This window comes from Palaemon carinicauda, chromosome 42 (assembly GCF_036898095.1).
Source record: "Palaemon carinicauda isolate YSFRI2023 chromosome 42, ASM3689809v2, whole genome shotgun sequence".
Taxonomy (NCBI): domain Eukaryota; kingdom Metazoa; phylum Arthropoda; class Malacostraca; order Decapoda; family Palaemonidae; genus Palaemon; species Palaemon carinicauda.
The window spans coordinates 8,023,990-8,041,680 of NC_090766.1; the positions used below are offsets into that span (position 1 = coordinate 8,023,990).

The 17,691-nt window shown below is 41.5% G+C and overlaps 1 protein-coding gene across 1 annotated transcript; it reads right to left on the reverse strand.

Moving 5' to 3' along the window:
- Positions 1-542: 542 nt before the first annotated feature.
- mRpS16 (mitochondrial ribosomal protein S16) lies at positions 543-17,344 on the reverse strand. The gene is made up of 4 exons (XM_068365534.1): positions 17,201-17,344; positions 5,885-6,010; positions 5,126-5,285; positions 543-726 (listed from the first exon to the last, which is right to left on the reverse strand). Exons 2-4 carry the CDS (start codon positions 6,008-6,010, stop codon positions 629-631), a joined length of 384 nt encoding a protein of 127 aa, XP_068221635.1. The 5' UTR covers positions 17,201-17,344; the 3' UTR covers positions 543-628.
- Positions 17,345-17,691: the final 347 nt, after the last annotated feature.

Sequence of the window (17,691 nt, forward strand, 5' to 3'; positions counted from 1 at the left end):
AGGGACTGGCTTCCTTTTTTTTTTTCAACCTGTGTCACCAAGGAGTATTCCTGACTGACTGATTACTCATTGAATCCAGATGTTGTGCAGTTAACTGTATAGAACAACGGAGTGAAGTTGCAAGTGAAGAACTCTATATATCGCTCGCCCTCGACAACGTCATAATTCAAAAATTTGTATTTTTGAGTTATCCATATAGACATATTCATCTTCAAATGCTGATTTTTTTGGCAAAAGTGTCATAATTGTAGCTAAAAAATTGATCGCTAGAGGCGCTAAATGTCCTAACGACATAACATATTAGAGTGTTTTAATAGATTAAAATGGCTCTCCTGAAAAATAGCTATTTTTGAGTTATGACGACGTTGTCGCAAACGAGCGATATATAGTTTTATAAAAGCTGTAGAAATTTTTTTTCATCGTTAACTGTACAGTAATATTTATTTTCTGTAATCATCTGACCTCTATTCATTAGCTGAATTAGCCGGAATAAAAATTGACACTGTTACCTTTGAAATATAAGGTAGGAAAAAAAGCATTAATTAAAGTAAACTTTTTATATAGAGATTGGTGGCTAACAAAAACTCTTTTCGACTAATGTACATTAAGAACTGCTATATTGAAGTCCTCAGGTCGATGCAGCTGGTTCTCCTTCTTCGGAACTTCTCCTGTTCCGCCATGCTTGCATGTATGCTCGGGGATGGATAGGCAGAAGCCCAGCTAAGCCTGTAAATATTTCAAAACATTGAAACTGTGTTATCCACATGAGAAATTCAGTACAATAGCGAGAGAAATGATGATCCTTAGTATTACATCACACTGCTGGTTCTAAAATCGGTTAACTGCACCACTGGTGACTTGCATACAAAACCTTTGTCCATTAAATTTGATGTGTAAGTGAATGATCCCATTTTATTTATTACATTTTTATATTTATTTTTTTTTTTCAGATGAGATATAAAACACTTGCTCAAGTTTTTGTGTTCAATATTTATCTGAAAAATTTGTTATAGTTTAAACAATAAAATACTGACATATTTAGGCATAAATATAGGCATATTGAAGATTATAACCATTCAAGTATGACCCGAAGAACAACTTTTCAGTGCTCTTCTGATTTTCAAATAGCTTCTATCCAACCGTTATCCCTACATGAAGGATTCGGTTGCCAGATACGCCCTCTAAAAGCATTGGGTATGATTTATAATTTGGCAGGACTGCAAGGTAATAGCCATCCCTTAAGTAGCTTTCTATGACACGCAGAATGTACGGTGGCAGTAACTACACCCTTCCCATGGGGCAGTCCTAGTTTACAAATATATCAATGCTAAAATGAAAAATATGGTTGATTGTTTCAAATATCACATTTTAAAAGTAATTTGTATTTCCCCTAGCTATACATACCCGAGTCCTTTAGTAGGGGTATGATTTCGGTGAAAGGTGGAAACGGACACTGAAGAAATTAAAGAGGTGCTGGCAGCTACCAGTACTGTAGTTACCATTGGGAGTGAGGGAAGATCATCCCCTATGCCAACTTGCCGAGTCCTCACTTTGATTTTTTTTTAGGTTTGCGGAGTGGTTGCAGTGGTAAGTGAAACCTAAAGGACTCAGGTTTTTAAAACTGGGAAAAATACAAATTACTTTTAAAATTTGTGATTTGTTCCCACACGAATACAAATCTTCAGAGTTATCCTTAGAAGGGAGCGAGACGCTCGCCAAACTGGCTGGCTTACAACCTGGGATCACGATGCTCAGTCCTGGAAAGAGAGCAGAGCAAAGGAGCTTCACATCCTGACCCAGGTTTAAATGAACCGTTGTGTCACAGCCCAGAGATTTTTCATACAAGAACTTATCTTTTACCTGTAGCAACATTGTCCCTGTAAAGGTCTATTTTAAAGTAGTGGATTTTCCTTAACTCAAACACTCCCCCTAATAAAGGAGTGTGGAGATTATACACTTCTATATCAGTAAAATAACTATCCATCACTAATGTGCTCACCTTTATCTGTGTCCATTCCAGCTCCATAGTCTCACAACTACTGACCTTAAGGGAGGGGAAAAGGAAGAAAAAAAGGCTACACATTCTCACTCGTACCCGAGACTTATGAGGCAATTGCTATCTTAGACAAAATCATGATGCTTCTTGTCCTGTTCATGAATGAGGCTCGCTACACCATTTCCTAGGCAGCTACCACGGGTCTTATGGAAAACGTATGCCATGAAGGTGGTCTGCCTCTTCAAGATGCCTACCTTCAACACCGGGCAACTAAGTGATTCTTCTTGAAGGCCAAGGTGGAACCAATCCCCCTGACTTCATGAGCTCTAGGAGGGGCTGAGGTCTATTGTGTGTTCCGTGGCTCCCTATAAGCTCAGCTGATTGTGACACGCAGTTCAATACATTGTGGTACCTCTCCAAATGCGGTTGGTATAGAAGATCGTGCCAGGCTCGAAGCTCTCTTGGAACCTCAGTTCGGAGACTGAGAAGATCCGAGTACCATTTCGCCTGTGGCCAACTCGTTGCCACTACGGTCATCCTGAGATTAGGTGTCTTGACTGCTGATTACCTTCCGTAGAAGGCAGAATGGCAGAAAAACATAGATGTCGAGGCCGTCCATGCATATTAAAATGCATCCTCTGGAACAGCCACTTGGTCCAGCACTGGCGAACAATTGACATCCAGTGTGTTGAGGTGAGTGGCAAATATGTCTATTGCCGGTGAGCCCTACGAAGTAAGGCGTTCCCTCACTACTAGAGGATTCAAAGACCATTCCAACGCCGCAATTTGACCCCAACAACTCAGATTATCTGCAGTAACATTCTTTCTTCTCAAAATGAACCATGCTAATAGGGATACAGTGATATCGCATTGGCTGTTGACTACGAGTGCATTTTCACTGCCAGCTGGCCAAGGGGCTGTGAGACAGTATCTCGTTGCTTGTTGACACAAGCCACTACAGTTGTGTTGTCGCTAATCAATACTACTGAGTGATCTCTTATTATGTCCTGAAAGTGGATCAAAGCTAAGTACGCCACCTTCAATTCAAGCATGTTTATGCAAAATCATTTGTCTTCTTCCTTCCATAGATCTAAAGGGGATTGCCTTGAAGTATGAAATCCTCATCCCTCTCTGGACAGGTCTTAAGAAAGGAGTAACTCTGGAGAATGATCCTACTGGGTGGTGCATGCTAACATGTTCTTCTGAAGCCACCAAGACATCTGCTCAGACCTCCAGTGTCACTCTTACTAGCTCGTTCGATGGGTCTAACATCTCCTGCCAGCTGGTCCTCACGGCCCACTGTGCTAAGTGAAGATGTAACCACCTATGCGGGGCCAGATTCTCTAGCAAGTTAATGTCCTAGCAGTCTCTGCCACTGCTTGGGTGTGAGGGAATCGTGGGATAAGAAGGGCGCTTCCACCCTAATTAACCTCTGCAGCCTGCCTTGTGATGGAAAGACTCTAGCTGGGACTGTCTATTCTCATTCCCAAGTAAACAATCTGTTGACTTGGGATGAGATCAGACTCCTCTTAACTTATCAGGATCCCCAGATCCCGACAAAACTCAAGAAGTTCCTATGGGTCAGAAGTTAGGTCGCTGAATCTTCCAACAGAAGCCAATCATTGAGATACCAGAGATTTCCTAAACCCATCATGTATGTTCAAGCTGACTCCAGTTGGAACACCTTAGGGGACATGGATAGTCCAAAACAAAGGAAGTAAAATTGGAATTGTCTCATTCCTAAGATGAACCGAAGGTGCTTTCTGAAGTTCCAGTGAATCGAATTCTGGATATAAGTGTGCATCAGATCTATGGACAGCAAGAAGTTTTGTCGTATTGCCTGCAGGACCATGTTTGGCGTCTCCATTTTGAACTTCTGCATGACAAACTTGTTCAGATGGGACAGGTCAATGACTGGCCTCCAGCCTTCCAAAAGCTTCTGTATTAGAAACAGTTGAACAAGAGACGGTATCCTACACGTAGGACTTCTACTGTCCAAGGCTCTGCCCCCGTAGAATTACAACCTTGTCCATCGACAATTGGGTGAGTACACAGTAATCTGACTATGACAAGCCGGAGAGAACAATATACCCCGCAACATCCCAACGTCCCTAGTGCACATGGCATCAACATCCAATGCAAGCAAAGAGGTGGTTGGCGTGCAAGGGTGTCTCTCATCCACGTGGCAAAGAGCTTCAGCTGTAGTAAATTCAATGGCCAGAACCAACTTGAAGATAGAGCATGAGGTTGGGACTCGACTGCTGATATCCTCTTCCCAGCGGAACCTCTCTCTTGGGAGAAGGTACGGGCCAGCACAAGCCATTCACCCAGGGGCCAGTGCCCGCAGGCGCAGGGACAAGCAGAGTAACTTACAACCTATCCTCCACACCTGCTGGAACAAAAGGCTGGACCTCCTCCCCAACTGGAGACCACTCTGCTTCGCTAAGGGAAGCAGGGGGATCTACCGCCTCGGAAACTTGCTCCTGGTTAGCAATGTCACCACTTTTTCTGCCGGTCCTCTGAAGAGGAAAGTGAAGAAGGGCCAGAGCTGCTAGTTTCGAAAGTCAGAAGTCGTAACCTCGAAGACTTTCTCGACTTCAAGGAAGAGTCACTCTGGTTCCCTTCTTCCTCCTACCATGAAACCTTGACCAATGCTCTCCTCACATGAGATGCAGCAGTACCCTAAGCTAGTCGGACATAAAGGGTGAGGGTCCACCTCAACCCTGCTCATAAAGGTGCCGCAGTGCCTATCCAGCAGACTTGGGCACTTCCGCATGACATCGTGTTTCCCTCTAATTCTAGAAGCCGAAGAAAAAGAGAAATTAGTAATAGAAAAATTGGTTGGTAAGAGAGTACACGTCTGTGCAGCTTGGTGAGCTAGCAGGGGGCGTGGCTTCCCCTGCTCCCAACAGTAATTACCAGTAGCAGCCAGAACCTTGTCAAGTTCAATGGCCATTTCCAACCTTAGCTGAAATCATACCCCTACTAAAGGACGAGTGTTTGTATTTGCGTAAGAACAACCCAGTATTAATTATATTACTTTTATAAGCTAATGTCATAAATCCTTAACTCAAAAAGCTGTTCTCTATACTAAAAACTAAATGGTGAGAGGTAAGGATAAGTTCTTACCAAACAAAACTGAGCATGACTGAGAAATGTCGGCTCCCTCTCCAATCCAATATGAAACTCTTTCGAGATTGAGCGCGCACAATTTTTCTCCACGGGAGTTGGCCATTGGATCATACGTTCCAAGCTGCTCAATGACAAAACCAGTATGGGACTTCTTTTTCTGAAAATTAACACATGATTACAGTATGTAGTACATATCCACTCTAAAATAATTAGCTTACTATCATTCAGATAAAATTCTCTTATTTTCAGTCAAATTTACAATGGTTTATCAAACCAAAGGTAATGCCATAACAGATGCTTAATGAAGAACAGCTTGTGCTGGCACAAAGCTAGTCTACTCTGTAAACATGTTACATTACATGTACATTCAAGTTACGTAAGATCCGGTAGAACCTGAAACTAATGTCATTATAGAAGGCACATGAAAAAACGCAACAATTTCCCTGCTGTTAAAAGTTTTGATCTCTATCATAGACTATTCCATAAACAGCACTAAAGGATGACTGCTCAAAGGTCATTAAATCCATATTAATTGCCACAAATATTTGACAGGTTAATTCAATATGGCTGCCACAATATGCACCATAGTGTCGTATAATGACCATGATAGCCTTCACAAGGTAAATTACTTTTGAAAAAAAAAGATACCATAATTTGAATTTTTAAAGTTATGAGAGCATTTTATCACATGTGAAAATATTAATATTAATGCAAAATATAGTACATAAAAATTTTACAACAAAGTACTGTACTTACATCCATGACAACTATATGATAAAATGGTCTATTTGCACAACCATGATAAGCAAATCGAATTGCCTTCTTTGAGAAGCGGCTGATCTTAGCCCCTCCTGAGGCTGGTAAAAGCAGTGCTCCAGACATCTGAAATGTAAATTATATAACATGATACACTATTATAAGTATAGTATAAAAACCTTGTAAAATAAACTATTGCTATTCACTTGATAATTTGAAAGCATTTTCTGTTTTACAGATGTAAGCCCATTACTTACAAGTGCCTGATGCCTGATCTGAAAATCTAGGTGAAGAGGTTAATTGGATATTATTGAAAAAAATTAGGAGACATTTACAGCAGGTTGTCCTCTCCAAATACAGGGCACAATAGAGGAGGATGAATAGCAAATAGCAACATTGAATCATGTTGCTGACTTAGTAACTGAATCTTTGCAATCTGCTCAGGTAAGAACATAAACATTTGGCTACGTAAGTTAATCTGTTTCACCCTCCATCATTTTTATTAAATGGGATACATTCTAATATATCCTACCCTATGAAAAACATTTATAACAAATCTCTGCTTCCATAATTTTTTTATTGTATAGCTTTCAATCCTACTTGACAACTATTTGATGTTCCTCAATAGAGAATAAGGAACAAAGGGGATACCAAGAGAAATTATTAAGGCAAGATGAAGGCCTGGGCAAGAGCCAAAAATTACAAATAACTCTGCTCAATTGTTCAATGTCAGACTGCAGGGGGAAACCTCGACAGCCTAACATCTGGCCCCACTGCAGGGAACCTCCAAATTCACAATCCTCACCTCAATGCAAGCTTCATCCTCAAGACTTGCACACAAAGCAGTGGAACCACTACATGGTTCAGTCCAACACTGGACTGGGTTTATAATATTTAATACAGCATATAAATGAGTTGTAGAAAATGTACGATAGTGCTCCAAACTTTTTTTCGAACAAAAACAATCTGGAATTTTTGTGTGGTTTTGTAGGAGACAGCTCAAGATTTTAATGAAAATGGCCTCTTGCACTTATCTAAGTATTGGGTAGCATATGAATTACGGAATATTTATGTTTAGTTTTGCCATTTTCAAAAATCTTAGCCTGGCTTATTGTTTTATTGTCACTACTTAGGCTTGATTATCTACATACTTCTAATTCCAGTCAATAGCTAGAGTATAATCCAGCAGGTCTTAAAGTCAAGGTGGGCGGTGTCAGAATATTCAAAATGTGGGGTGGGAGGAGTTGAGTGTCTGAAGAGGAAAGATTGATAAATAGATTATCTAGTTTAGATGAGTTTGTGAAGCACTGGTTTTGATAGCATTGTTTACATAGGTGTGTAGTTAGGATTTATTTTAATTAGGTAAACCTTGTTCTGTTTTCCCTTGGCTTTTCATTGAAATTTTAAACTAATGAATTGGAATTATCGAGTACATGAATTATATTTAGGTAATCAAAATTACTGTTGCAATAATACACCCAGTGATCTCAATAGAAAAATGTTATTTTTATAATAAAATAAATTTTTGAATATACTTACCCGGTGATTATATAAGCTGCAACTCTGTTGCTCGACAGAAAACTCTACGTTAAAAATCCGCCAGCGATCGCAATGCAGGTAGGGGGTGTACTTCAACAGCGCCATCTGTCGTGCAGGTACTCAGTACTCAATGTAAACACAGACTCAATTTTCTACTGGGTCTCTATTGGGGAGGAAGGGAGGGTCCTTTAATATATAATCACCGGGTAAGTATATTCAAAAATTTATTTTATTATAAAAATAACATTTTTCAATATTAAACTTAGCCGGTGATTATATAAGCTGATTCACACCCAGGGGGGTGGGTAGAGACCAGCAATAATTGTTTACATTATTATGAGCTAAGGATTTTTTATTTCATTTTAGCAGTTATTCAAAATAACAAACATAAAATAAATAAGTACCTGGTAAGGAAGTCGACTTGAACAATTACTCTGCCTTTTTAAGTACGTCTTCCTTACGGAGCCTCGCGATCCTCTTAGGATGCTGAGCGACCCCTAGGATCTGAAGTATCAAGGGTTGCAACCCATACAACAGGACCTCATCAAAACCTCTAATCTAGGCGCTTCTCAAGAAATGACTTTGACCACCCGCCAAATCAAGTAGGATGCGAAAGGCTTCTTAGCCTTCCGGACAACCCAAAAACAATAATAAAACATTTCAAGAGAAAGATTAAAAAGGTTATGGAATTAGGGAATTGTAGTGGTTGAGCCCTCACCCACTACTGCACTCGTTGCTACGAATGGTCCCAGAGTGTAGCAGTTCTCGTAAAGAGACTGGACATTCTTAAGATAAAAAGACGCGAACACTGACTTGCTTTTCCAATAGGTTGCGTCGATTATACTTTGCAGAGATCTATTTTGTTTAAAGGCCACGGAAGTTGCGACAGCTCTAACTTCGTGTGTCCTTACCTTCAGCAAAGCTTGGTCTTCCTCATTCAGATGGGAATGAGCTTCTCGTATTAACAGTCTGATAAAATAGGATAAAGCATTCTTTGACATAGGCAAAGATGGTTTCTTAACTGAACACCATAAAGCTTCAGACGGGCCTCGTAAAGGTTTAGTTCGTTTTAAATAGAACTTAAGAGCTCTTACAGGGCATAAGACTCTAGTTCATTTCCAACCATACGATAAGTTTGGAATATCGAACGATATTGGCCAAGGCCGAGAAGGCAGCTCGTTTTTGGCTAGAAAACCAAGTTGTAGAACATGTAGCCGTTTCGGATGAGAATCCGATGTTCTTGCTGAAGGCATGAATCTCACTGACTCTTTTAGCTGTGGCTAAGCATACCAGGAAAAGAGTCTTTAAGGTGAGATCTTACAGGGAGGCTGATTGTAGCGGTTCGAACCTGTCTGACATAAGGAATCTTAGTACCACGTCTAAATTCCAACCAGGTGTAACCAAACGACGCTCCTTCGTGGTCTCAAAAGACTTAAGGAGGTCCTGTAGATCTTTATTGTTGGAAAGATCTAAGCCTCTGTGACGGAAGACTGATGCCAACATGCTTCTGTAACCCTTGATAGTGGGAGCTGAAAGAGATCGTTCTTTCCTCAGATATAAGAGGAAGTCAGCTATTTGAGTTACAGAGGTACTGGTCGAGGATACGGATACTGACTTGCACCAGTTTCGGAAGATTTCCCACTTCGATTGGTAGACTCTAAGGGTGGATGTTCTCCTTGCTCTAGCAATCGCTCTGGCTGCCTCCTTCGAAAAGCCTCTAGCTCTCGAGAGTCTTTCGATAGTCTGAAGGCAGTCAGACGAAGAGCGTGGAGGCCTTGGTGTACCTTCTTTACGCGTGGCTGACGTAGAAGGTCCACCCTTAGGGGAAGTGTTCTGGGAACGTCTACTAGCCATCGAAGTACCTCGGTGAACCATTCTCTCGCGGGCCAGAGGGAAGCAACTAGCGTCAACCTTGTCCCTTCGTGAGAGGCGAACTTCTGCAGTACCTTGTTGACAATCTTGAACGGAGGGAATGCATATAGATCTAGATGTGACCAATCTAGTAGAAAGGCATCTATATGAACTGCTGCTGGGTCCGGGATTGGTGAGCAAAATATTGGGAGCCTCTTGGTCATCGAGGTTGCGAAGAGATCTATGGTTGGCTGGCCCCAGGTGGCCCAAAGTCTCTTGCATACATCCTTGTGGAGGGTCCATTCTGTTGGAATTATTTGTCCCTTCCGACTGAGACAATCTGCCATGACATTCAAGTTGCCTTGGATGAACCTCGTTACTAGTGATATGTCTAGACCTTTTGACCAGGTGAGGAGGTCCCTTGCAATCTCATACAACGTCAGAGAGTAGGTCCCTCCTTGCTTGGAGATGTACGCCAAAGCCGTGGTGTTGTCCGAGTTCACCTCCACCACTTTGCCTTGAAGGAGAGACCTGAAGCTTTTCCAGGCCAGACGTACTGCCAGTAGCTCCTTGCAGTTGAAATGCATTGTCCTTTGACTCGAGTTCCATAATCCCGAGCATTCCCGACCGTCTAATGTCGCACCCCAGCCTACGTCCGATGCGTCCGAGAAGAGAACGTGGTTGGGAGTCTGAACAGTCAGGGGAAGACCCTCTCTAAGGTTGATATAGTCCTTTCACCAAGTCAGACAAGACTTTATCTTTCCGGAAACCGGGATCGAGACCGCTTCTAGCGTCTTGTCCTTTTTCCAGTGAAAAGCTAGATGGTATAAAAGAGGACGGAGGTGTAGTCTTCCTAGTGACACAAATTGATCCACGGATGACAGTGTCCCTACCAGACTCATCCACAGCCTGACTGAGCAGCGTTCCTTCTTCAGCATCTTCTGGATGGATAGCAGGGCTGGGGGCTGATCGTCTTGTTCAACAACGTCATCATCAGAGGGTTCCTCATCCGAAATTGATGAGAAAAACGGCAACGGAGTGGACAACGTCTGACTCGCTGAATCCGGTCGCACTGGTGGATGCGTGACGGAGCCGGACGCAATATCATGGAACTGCTGCACAGTCTGTGAACTGTCAACAACCATGGGTGCGCGAAGAAGTACAGCGTCAACCCGAAACTGTCTAGACCGTCTGGGTTGTGCAGTCAACACCCTACCGGGTTGCTGAGGTTGACGCACTGCGTCACAACAAGTCACCTCTGCTGGTTGTTGAACGTCCTGAACGTCAACAACCACCTCCGAGCGTCGCTTAACGTCAACGTGCGACTGGCAACCCACACTGGGTTGCATCGGTGGAGGAACCACCTCAACTGGCAGACGCGAGTAGGTTACCTCAGCGTCAACAGGGCGCACAACCGACCGGTTGGAAGGTTGTTGGCCAGAAGGAGGAACCACCTCAACTGGCAGACGCGAGTAGGTTACCTCAGCGTCAACAGGGCGCACAACCGACCGGTTGGAAGGTTGTTGGCCAGAAGGTTCTTCTCCGCATTTAAGTCCTCTATCAAGGACGCAAGCTTGGACTGCATGGCTTGCAGCAAAGCCCATTTAGGGTCTACGGGAGCAGGTGTGGCAACAGACGGGGTTAGCGACTGAGGCGGAACCGTTTACCATCCCTGAAAGCCTTGTTATGTGTGACATAATAGTACAGCAAAACTTCAAAGGCTTGACAAAAGCTGAGAAGTTGACCTGTAAACAACTTGGAGCGTCTCCTGGCTAGGCGCCAGGGCGAGTCTACCAGAATTGAGAAGTCTATCTGGGCAGAGGCATGAACTCCCAAGCCGAGAACTTCTCTCGTGTCATATCAGACTCTCGCTCTATAAGCCAGTTTAAAAGAAGGGAAATCAAAGGCTGTATCCCTAAAAACTCCTCCTGGTGCAAAAACCAGTCGCCTAGCCAACGTAACGCTCTCTAGGAGAGCGAGAGAGCACTAGCTTAAAAACAATGGCTTCGAAGTAGCTAGGCCTAGTGTAAGTTCTGACGTTTAGGCGAACGAGGAGCAGCAGTTACAAGAACCGGACGAAGATCCTTAAAAAAAAATCATCATGATTTAATTAAAGTCCATAGGAGGCTAAGCAGCTTAAGGCTCCTCTCCATCTGACAGAGTCCTCAAGGGAATATCAGTAGGAGGGAGAACAGCAACTTCCTCATCTACAGGAACCTTGTCCGATAAAAGCTAGGTTACTTCAGTGAGTCTCTCACTGGAGCATTAGTAGCAGACCAGAAGGCAACGTCATGTAACTGCTTGACAGTCTGTGAACTGTCAACAACTGAACTGTCAACCACAACAGGTGCGTGAGGACGTACAGTGTCCACTCGAGACTGCTTTGACTGTCTAGACTGAGCAGTCAAAACAACTCTAGAATGCGGAGGTTGACGCACCGCGTCAAAACAAAACAACTTAGACTGTTGTTGTACCTCGCGAACGTCAACGGAAGGTTCCGTGCGTCGCTGAACGTCAACATGCGGCTGGCAGGGTACACTGGAACGCATGGGTGGCGGGACTCTCTCAGCTGGAGTGCGGCAGAAGGTCGCCTCAGCGTCCACAGGACGCACAACCGTGGTTGGTTGTAGGCTAGAGGTTGGTGTCAACCTTCTCCGCACGAAAGTCCTGCATCAATGACGTTAACTGAGACTGCATGGTCTGCAGCAAAGACCACTTAGGGTCTACAAGAGCAGGTGCGGCAACAGACGGTGTGACTGCCTGATGCGGTACCGCTTTGCCTCTCTTAGGAGGTGAGCAGTCGTCGGAAGACTGCAGCGAGTCCGAACTGACCCAGTGGCTACAACTGGGCCGTTGGACTTGCGCGGAAGGGACCGACTTGCGCTTAATAAGCCGCGAGACCTTGGTCCCTGGTTTCTTACGAGAAACCTCTTCCGCAGACGAGAAATAAATGGGCTCTCTCGTCTTTGTGTGGGTGGGGCGATCTTGGGTAGATACGCCCGAAACCACGGAGGGAAAAACGTCTGTTCGTTGATCAAGGCCTCTCGAACCCATAAGTCGTTCGACATTACTTCTCCCCTGGGCTTGGGAGCTTGCAAGAGGTCCCGGACTAGGTGAACGACAGGCACGAACAGACGAACCCTCGGACGCAACACTGTAACACTTTGCGCCTATCACTTTATCGATTTTCTGTTTTGCACTTATTTCACTGAAATCGAAACTTTTACTGATTTCTACCTGAAACACGCAATTCTACCCTTCATTAAAAGGTAGTAATTGCGAAATCAGTCGTATAATGCAGCTCATTAATACTAGCAAAAAACAGAAAACATATATAAAGATAAAAAATTCAGTGGCTGGGAAAGAGACTAAACACTAGTTCAAATAAACTACGTTTACAATCTCTCACCGCACATAGCCTGGGGACAAGAATAAAACCCTAGAAACGTTTTACCTTCCTCCCCGTACAGAGACTAGGGACGAGAGTAACACGAGAACAACGTTACCCGCTTGAACGGAACGTTTTCTCTCCTCTCTCTCCCTCCGTCTCTATCTCTCTCTCTCTTTCTCTTTTGATTTCGCACCTAAGAGAAGAGCCCAATTATATATCGTCAAAAAAACATGTTATTTGACTAAAGGAAAAAACTGAAAGGTTTTCCAAATAAAAAGTTCCTTTAATTTAGAATTTAAAACATTTAAGCTAAGAAAGAATGAACAAAACGTCAGAATCGATTTACTCTTACTGCAAAGTGAAACCGTGATACACTCTCTCTCTATCGTAACGATAGAGCGCATGTTGAACGTCCTGAACGTCAACAACTGCGTAGTCTAAAAAACTAAACGTTAGTTCATCTTTGAAAACAGTACGAAGACTATCAAAGAAATTCTTTCATAAAACATTACATTTAAAAAGTTTTAAATTCTTTAAAGGCTAAATACGATATAACGGGCTCAACGTTGATTAACTTCGGTTCCAAGTTAGGACCGCCTACTATCAGGAAAGGTCGCATATAAACAAAACATAAAAATTTATTTTTATATGTTTATAATAAATGGTAAGTTAATCGAAGAGGCCTAATAAAGGCGGAGAGATATAAAATATATAGATCTATAACGTGTTAAGCAAAAATACTAAAAACCTAAACACACTTCCGTCTAAGGGAAGGGTCGGCCATTTAAAAGTGAAAGAGAGTCCATACTCTCTTTGTCACCATAATTAAATCTATCCAAAACGAGTTCAAGTTTTGAGATGAAGATAAAACACCTGCATAGCGAAAGCTCAAAACTAGAATAGTGTACTTCACCAAATAGTTGTGAAAACAAATCCAGTTAGTAACAGCGAATTAGTAGGTCTTGCCGGTAGCCCGACAAAGAGGAAATTGAGTCTGTGTTTACATTGAGTACTGAGTACCTGCACGACAGATGGCGCTGTTGAAGTACACCCCCTACCTGCATTGCGATCGCTGGCGGATTTTTAACGTAGAGTTTTCTGTCGAGCAACAGAGTTGCAGCTTATATAATCACCGGCTAAGTTTAATATTGAAAATTTTGGTTTCACTGTAACTATTCTTGGTTTTTACCATGCCAAAATTACAAATATTAAATATTCATATTTTGAAATTTTTCAACCAATTCTTCATGTTAAACACACTGACATAAGTTTTGTTTTATAGATTATAAATGACTCATGTATTTTAATGTTATTGGTCTTATAATCTTATATATTCTTTTATTCATTACAGTACAGCATATAGTTTATTTGCTATTCAATTCCTTCCTCACCAGGCTACTTTCCATGTTAGAGCCCTTGGGCTCGTAGTATTCTACTTTTCCAACCAAAAATCTAATAATAGCAATAATATAGACCTGGAATATTAAATGTTTAATTGAACTCGATTAGAACGAGACATATAACCAGAATATAGAAGCAGAAAAACTTTTTCATCACATCACTGCTAAAAGTAAGCAATTGACCAAAGAGTTTCTAAATATAGAAATATACTACATTAATCATCCTTATGCAATTAAAAAGACAGCTCATACACTCGGTTACCCCTTTACCTGTTGCCAACACTGCGTTATAGGTAAAATTAGATTTGGGAAAGAGGTTTTCATGTCAAGGAGCAAGGGTAAAATGGCAAATATTTGCAAGCTACGGTAGTTTCTGAGTATAAACTTCACAAAGGCTAGGCAAAGATAAGTAATTTCTCATTTATACCATTTAGTGAAACAGTTGGGTAGTTTGTAGCAGGTCGAGTACATAATATAATTTCTTGGTATTGGTGCATGAGAAAACAATATAATTTAGGAAACATCGGAGCCTTTGTAGAATGACAAACCAGGCTTTCAGGATGCATGGAAAAGACTTTTCCATCCAATTTTCTATGGAGTCATTTGTAACCGTATTCGTCGTACTACAAACACCCTTTTTCGTAAGTATGTTGGTCCTACGAATTAACACTACAGTATTTAATAACTCAAAGGTTTTTGTTGCCACGACTGACTTCGCTCACAATTTAACATCTCATTACTCCTCTGTTTTGGCAAGCAGTACATGATGCATTACGCAATTCAACTGCATGGTTAAGTATTGTGGCAGACTTTAATTATCTTAACACTACAGTATTTAATAACTCAAAGGTTTTTGTTGCCACGACTGACTTTGCTCACAATTTAAAATCTCATTACTCCTCTGTTTTAGCAAGCAGTACATGTTGCGCTACGCGATTCAACTGCATGGGCAAGTATTGTGGCAGACTTTAATTATCTAATGAACTTAGTTCAATCGGTCTTTGCTATGCCGTCGCTCAGTCGCTCACAATTTCTTATTATCTACATCTACTAGCTCCTTTGCTATGTTGACTGGCTTCATTAATTCCAGTACAATCCACGGGAAGTTAAGGAGACGTCTGACAGTTGTACATTGCTGCAGGTGATGCTGTATTTAGCAAAAGAGAAATTGTTGGCAACTCTCCCTGTAAGACGAAAGTTACTGAGCTTGTAAACATGTGGTCAAAAGCATTTTTATTAATTTTACAAAGTGCTGTATAGAAAGATATTTGTTTGACAGCACTTGGCTTGATTACTAAAAATGCTTTTGATCACGCATTTACAAGCTCAGCATTGCTAACAGTACCTTTTTTGCTAAATGTAGCGTTACCTGGTGTAGTGTATGGCTGTCGAAAGAATTCCTAGCTTCTCATGAAGTGTACCAGAATTATTGAAGCCAACTGTACGTGTTCCACTATTTTTCAGTAATCTAATTAAGCCCTTTTTTCAATATTCTAAATCTAAATATGTAAACGCAAGTATATTGCTGTACAGTAAAGTAATCCCTCGGTTACCAAAGGGAGCGGATAGATGATAGGTGAATGCAATTTGGCAAGTGATTACTGTACATGTGCTTTCATTCTACACTTTTTCGACAATTTTTTTTTTTTTCTTTTTTTTTGGTGGCAGACAAGACTAGGACTAGGCAAAGAAGAACGAATAGGAGGCTGGGTCGGATAAAAAAGGGGGGGGGGTAGAATTAATTTGTCAAAAAGGCACAGAGGGATTGCTATTTGTGGGGTTAAACAGGTTTTGAATAGGCAAACATAGCTGATTAATAAAAATTAATGTTTACTATCTACACATTGTACCCTTTAGATATCTTTTACAAACACTACATTGAGAAATAACTTTTAAAACTCTTTTTGAGTACTGTTAAAGATTTCCAAGTGGAAGCGTGATGCATGTCATCACTATTACATTTTATACAATAGCCAGAGAAGTTGCCTATCAATCCTTTCTTATATGAAGGCATGACTCATAGAAGATGAAGAACACTCTTACTGTAGATGCGATATGTTGCCATCTTCATGTCTGGAGTGCTAAGACCAAGCAACACTAAATCATGCTTGAATTTTGGGTCATCAGCTTCTGACTGGATAAAAAAAAATGCTCCAGTAATTACCCAGGTCAAATAGGGTGCCACTGAGCTCTTCCTAATTACCCACATCTGTCACTAGGAACTGCAAAGGTCAAATACTGTGCACCGAGTCCTTTCTAATTACCCGCGTCCATCGGTAAAGTGATCAAAATACAATCTACAGTGAATTCTATGAACTAATTCTTTAATAATTAGGTTAGGTTGAGTTGTGAAGTTTTTGGGGGTGAATGTAGTTCGTTGGGCCAAGGTAAGCTAAGAATACGGTAGTCTGCAAGGGGCATAGCGGGTAGTTTGTAGCACTACGGCCAAGCGTCCTAATTTGTTTATTATCGCTCCGACTGTTATCTTGTATAGAATAAAAACGTTTGGAAATGGTCTACGGATCTTAAATATGTTGTGTAAGGGGGGGTCCGGGGGGGGGGGGGGCACAGCCCCCTGGGTAAGGACACGGCTTTTAGCATAGGTTAGGTGGGTTTTTTAAGTTAGCTTCTCCCGTCGTACTCGTAGGTAAGGAAAGTGTTGTGTAAGGGGGGGTCCGGGGGGGCGCAGCCCTCCTGGGTAAGGATACGGCTTTTAGCATAGGTTAGGTGGGTTTTTTAAGTTAGCTTCTCCCGCCAAAATCGTTTTTAGAACGACGGCCACAGTTCAGAATATTCCCGTTTTCTACGGGATCTGGCTGTCACCCTACATAGGCTACGGCATAGCCACCAAATTAGTTAAGTAATTATATGGCACCTAGGTTAGGGTGGAAACCTTAGTTTAGGTGGTTTTGTCTGTATACTGTGGGTTTTCAGTGTCCCAATGAACTAAAAAGGTTCCAAGTTCATAGGTTTGAACTACTTTTATAGTTAATTGGGCCACAGTTCATAATATAAGTAAAGACATTAACCTTCTTCCACTATTAGTGAAATTATACGATGTTCCGGTACCTAATCGAATTTAGGCTATTGGTTAGTATTTCTAGTCGCAAATACTGATATAGATATATTGCTTACGTTCAAACGTTGTAATGATGTCCTATGGTCTCAATAATAAATATAATAATGTTCAAATCCACATTTAACAGTAAAACTATAATAACATCGATAATAGCAACACCTGTGTTGCTTAATAAACAGCAGTAGTAGTAAGCAGATGAGTTATCTTTGTAACGGCTCGCTCATCGCTGTCTTCAAATTATTACGTTTATTGTGTTTTATCTATGTCTTTATCTCTTTATTGGTTTTAGTACAAATTCTTAATTTATATTATAATGCAGACTTAATTAGAGTCCTGCTTTTTTAAACCTCGAACCTATACAAAAATCAAATGTCATAATCAAACAACACTTTAACAAGCCACAGTGGAAATGTCATTGAATAGAATACATATAAGTTATTATTATTTTTATTATCAACTGCTAAGCTATAACCCTAGTTGGAAAAGCAGGATGCTATAAGCCCAGGGGCACCAACAGGGAAAATAGCCCAGTGAGGAAAGGAAACAA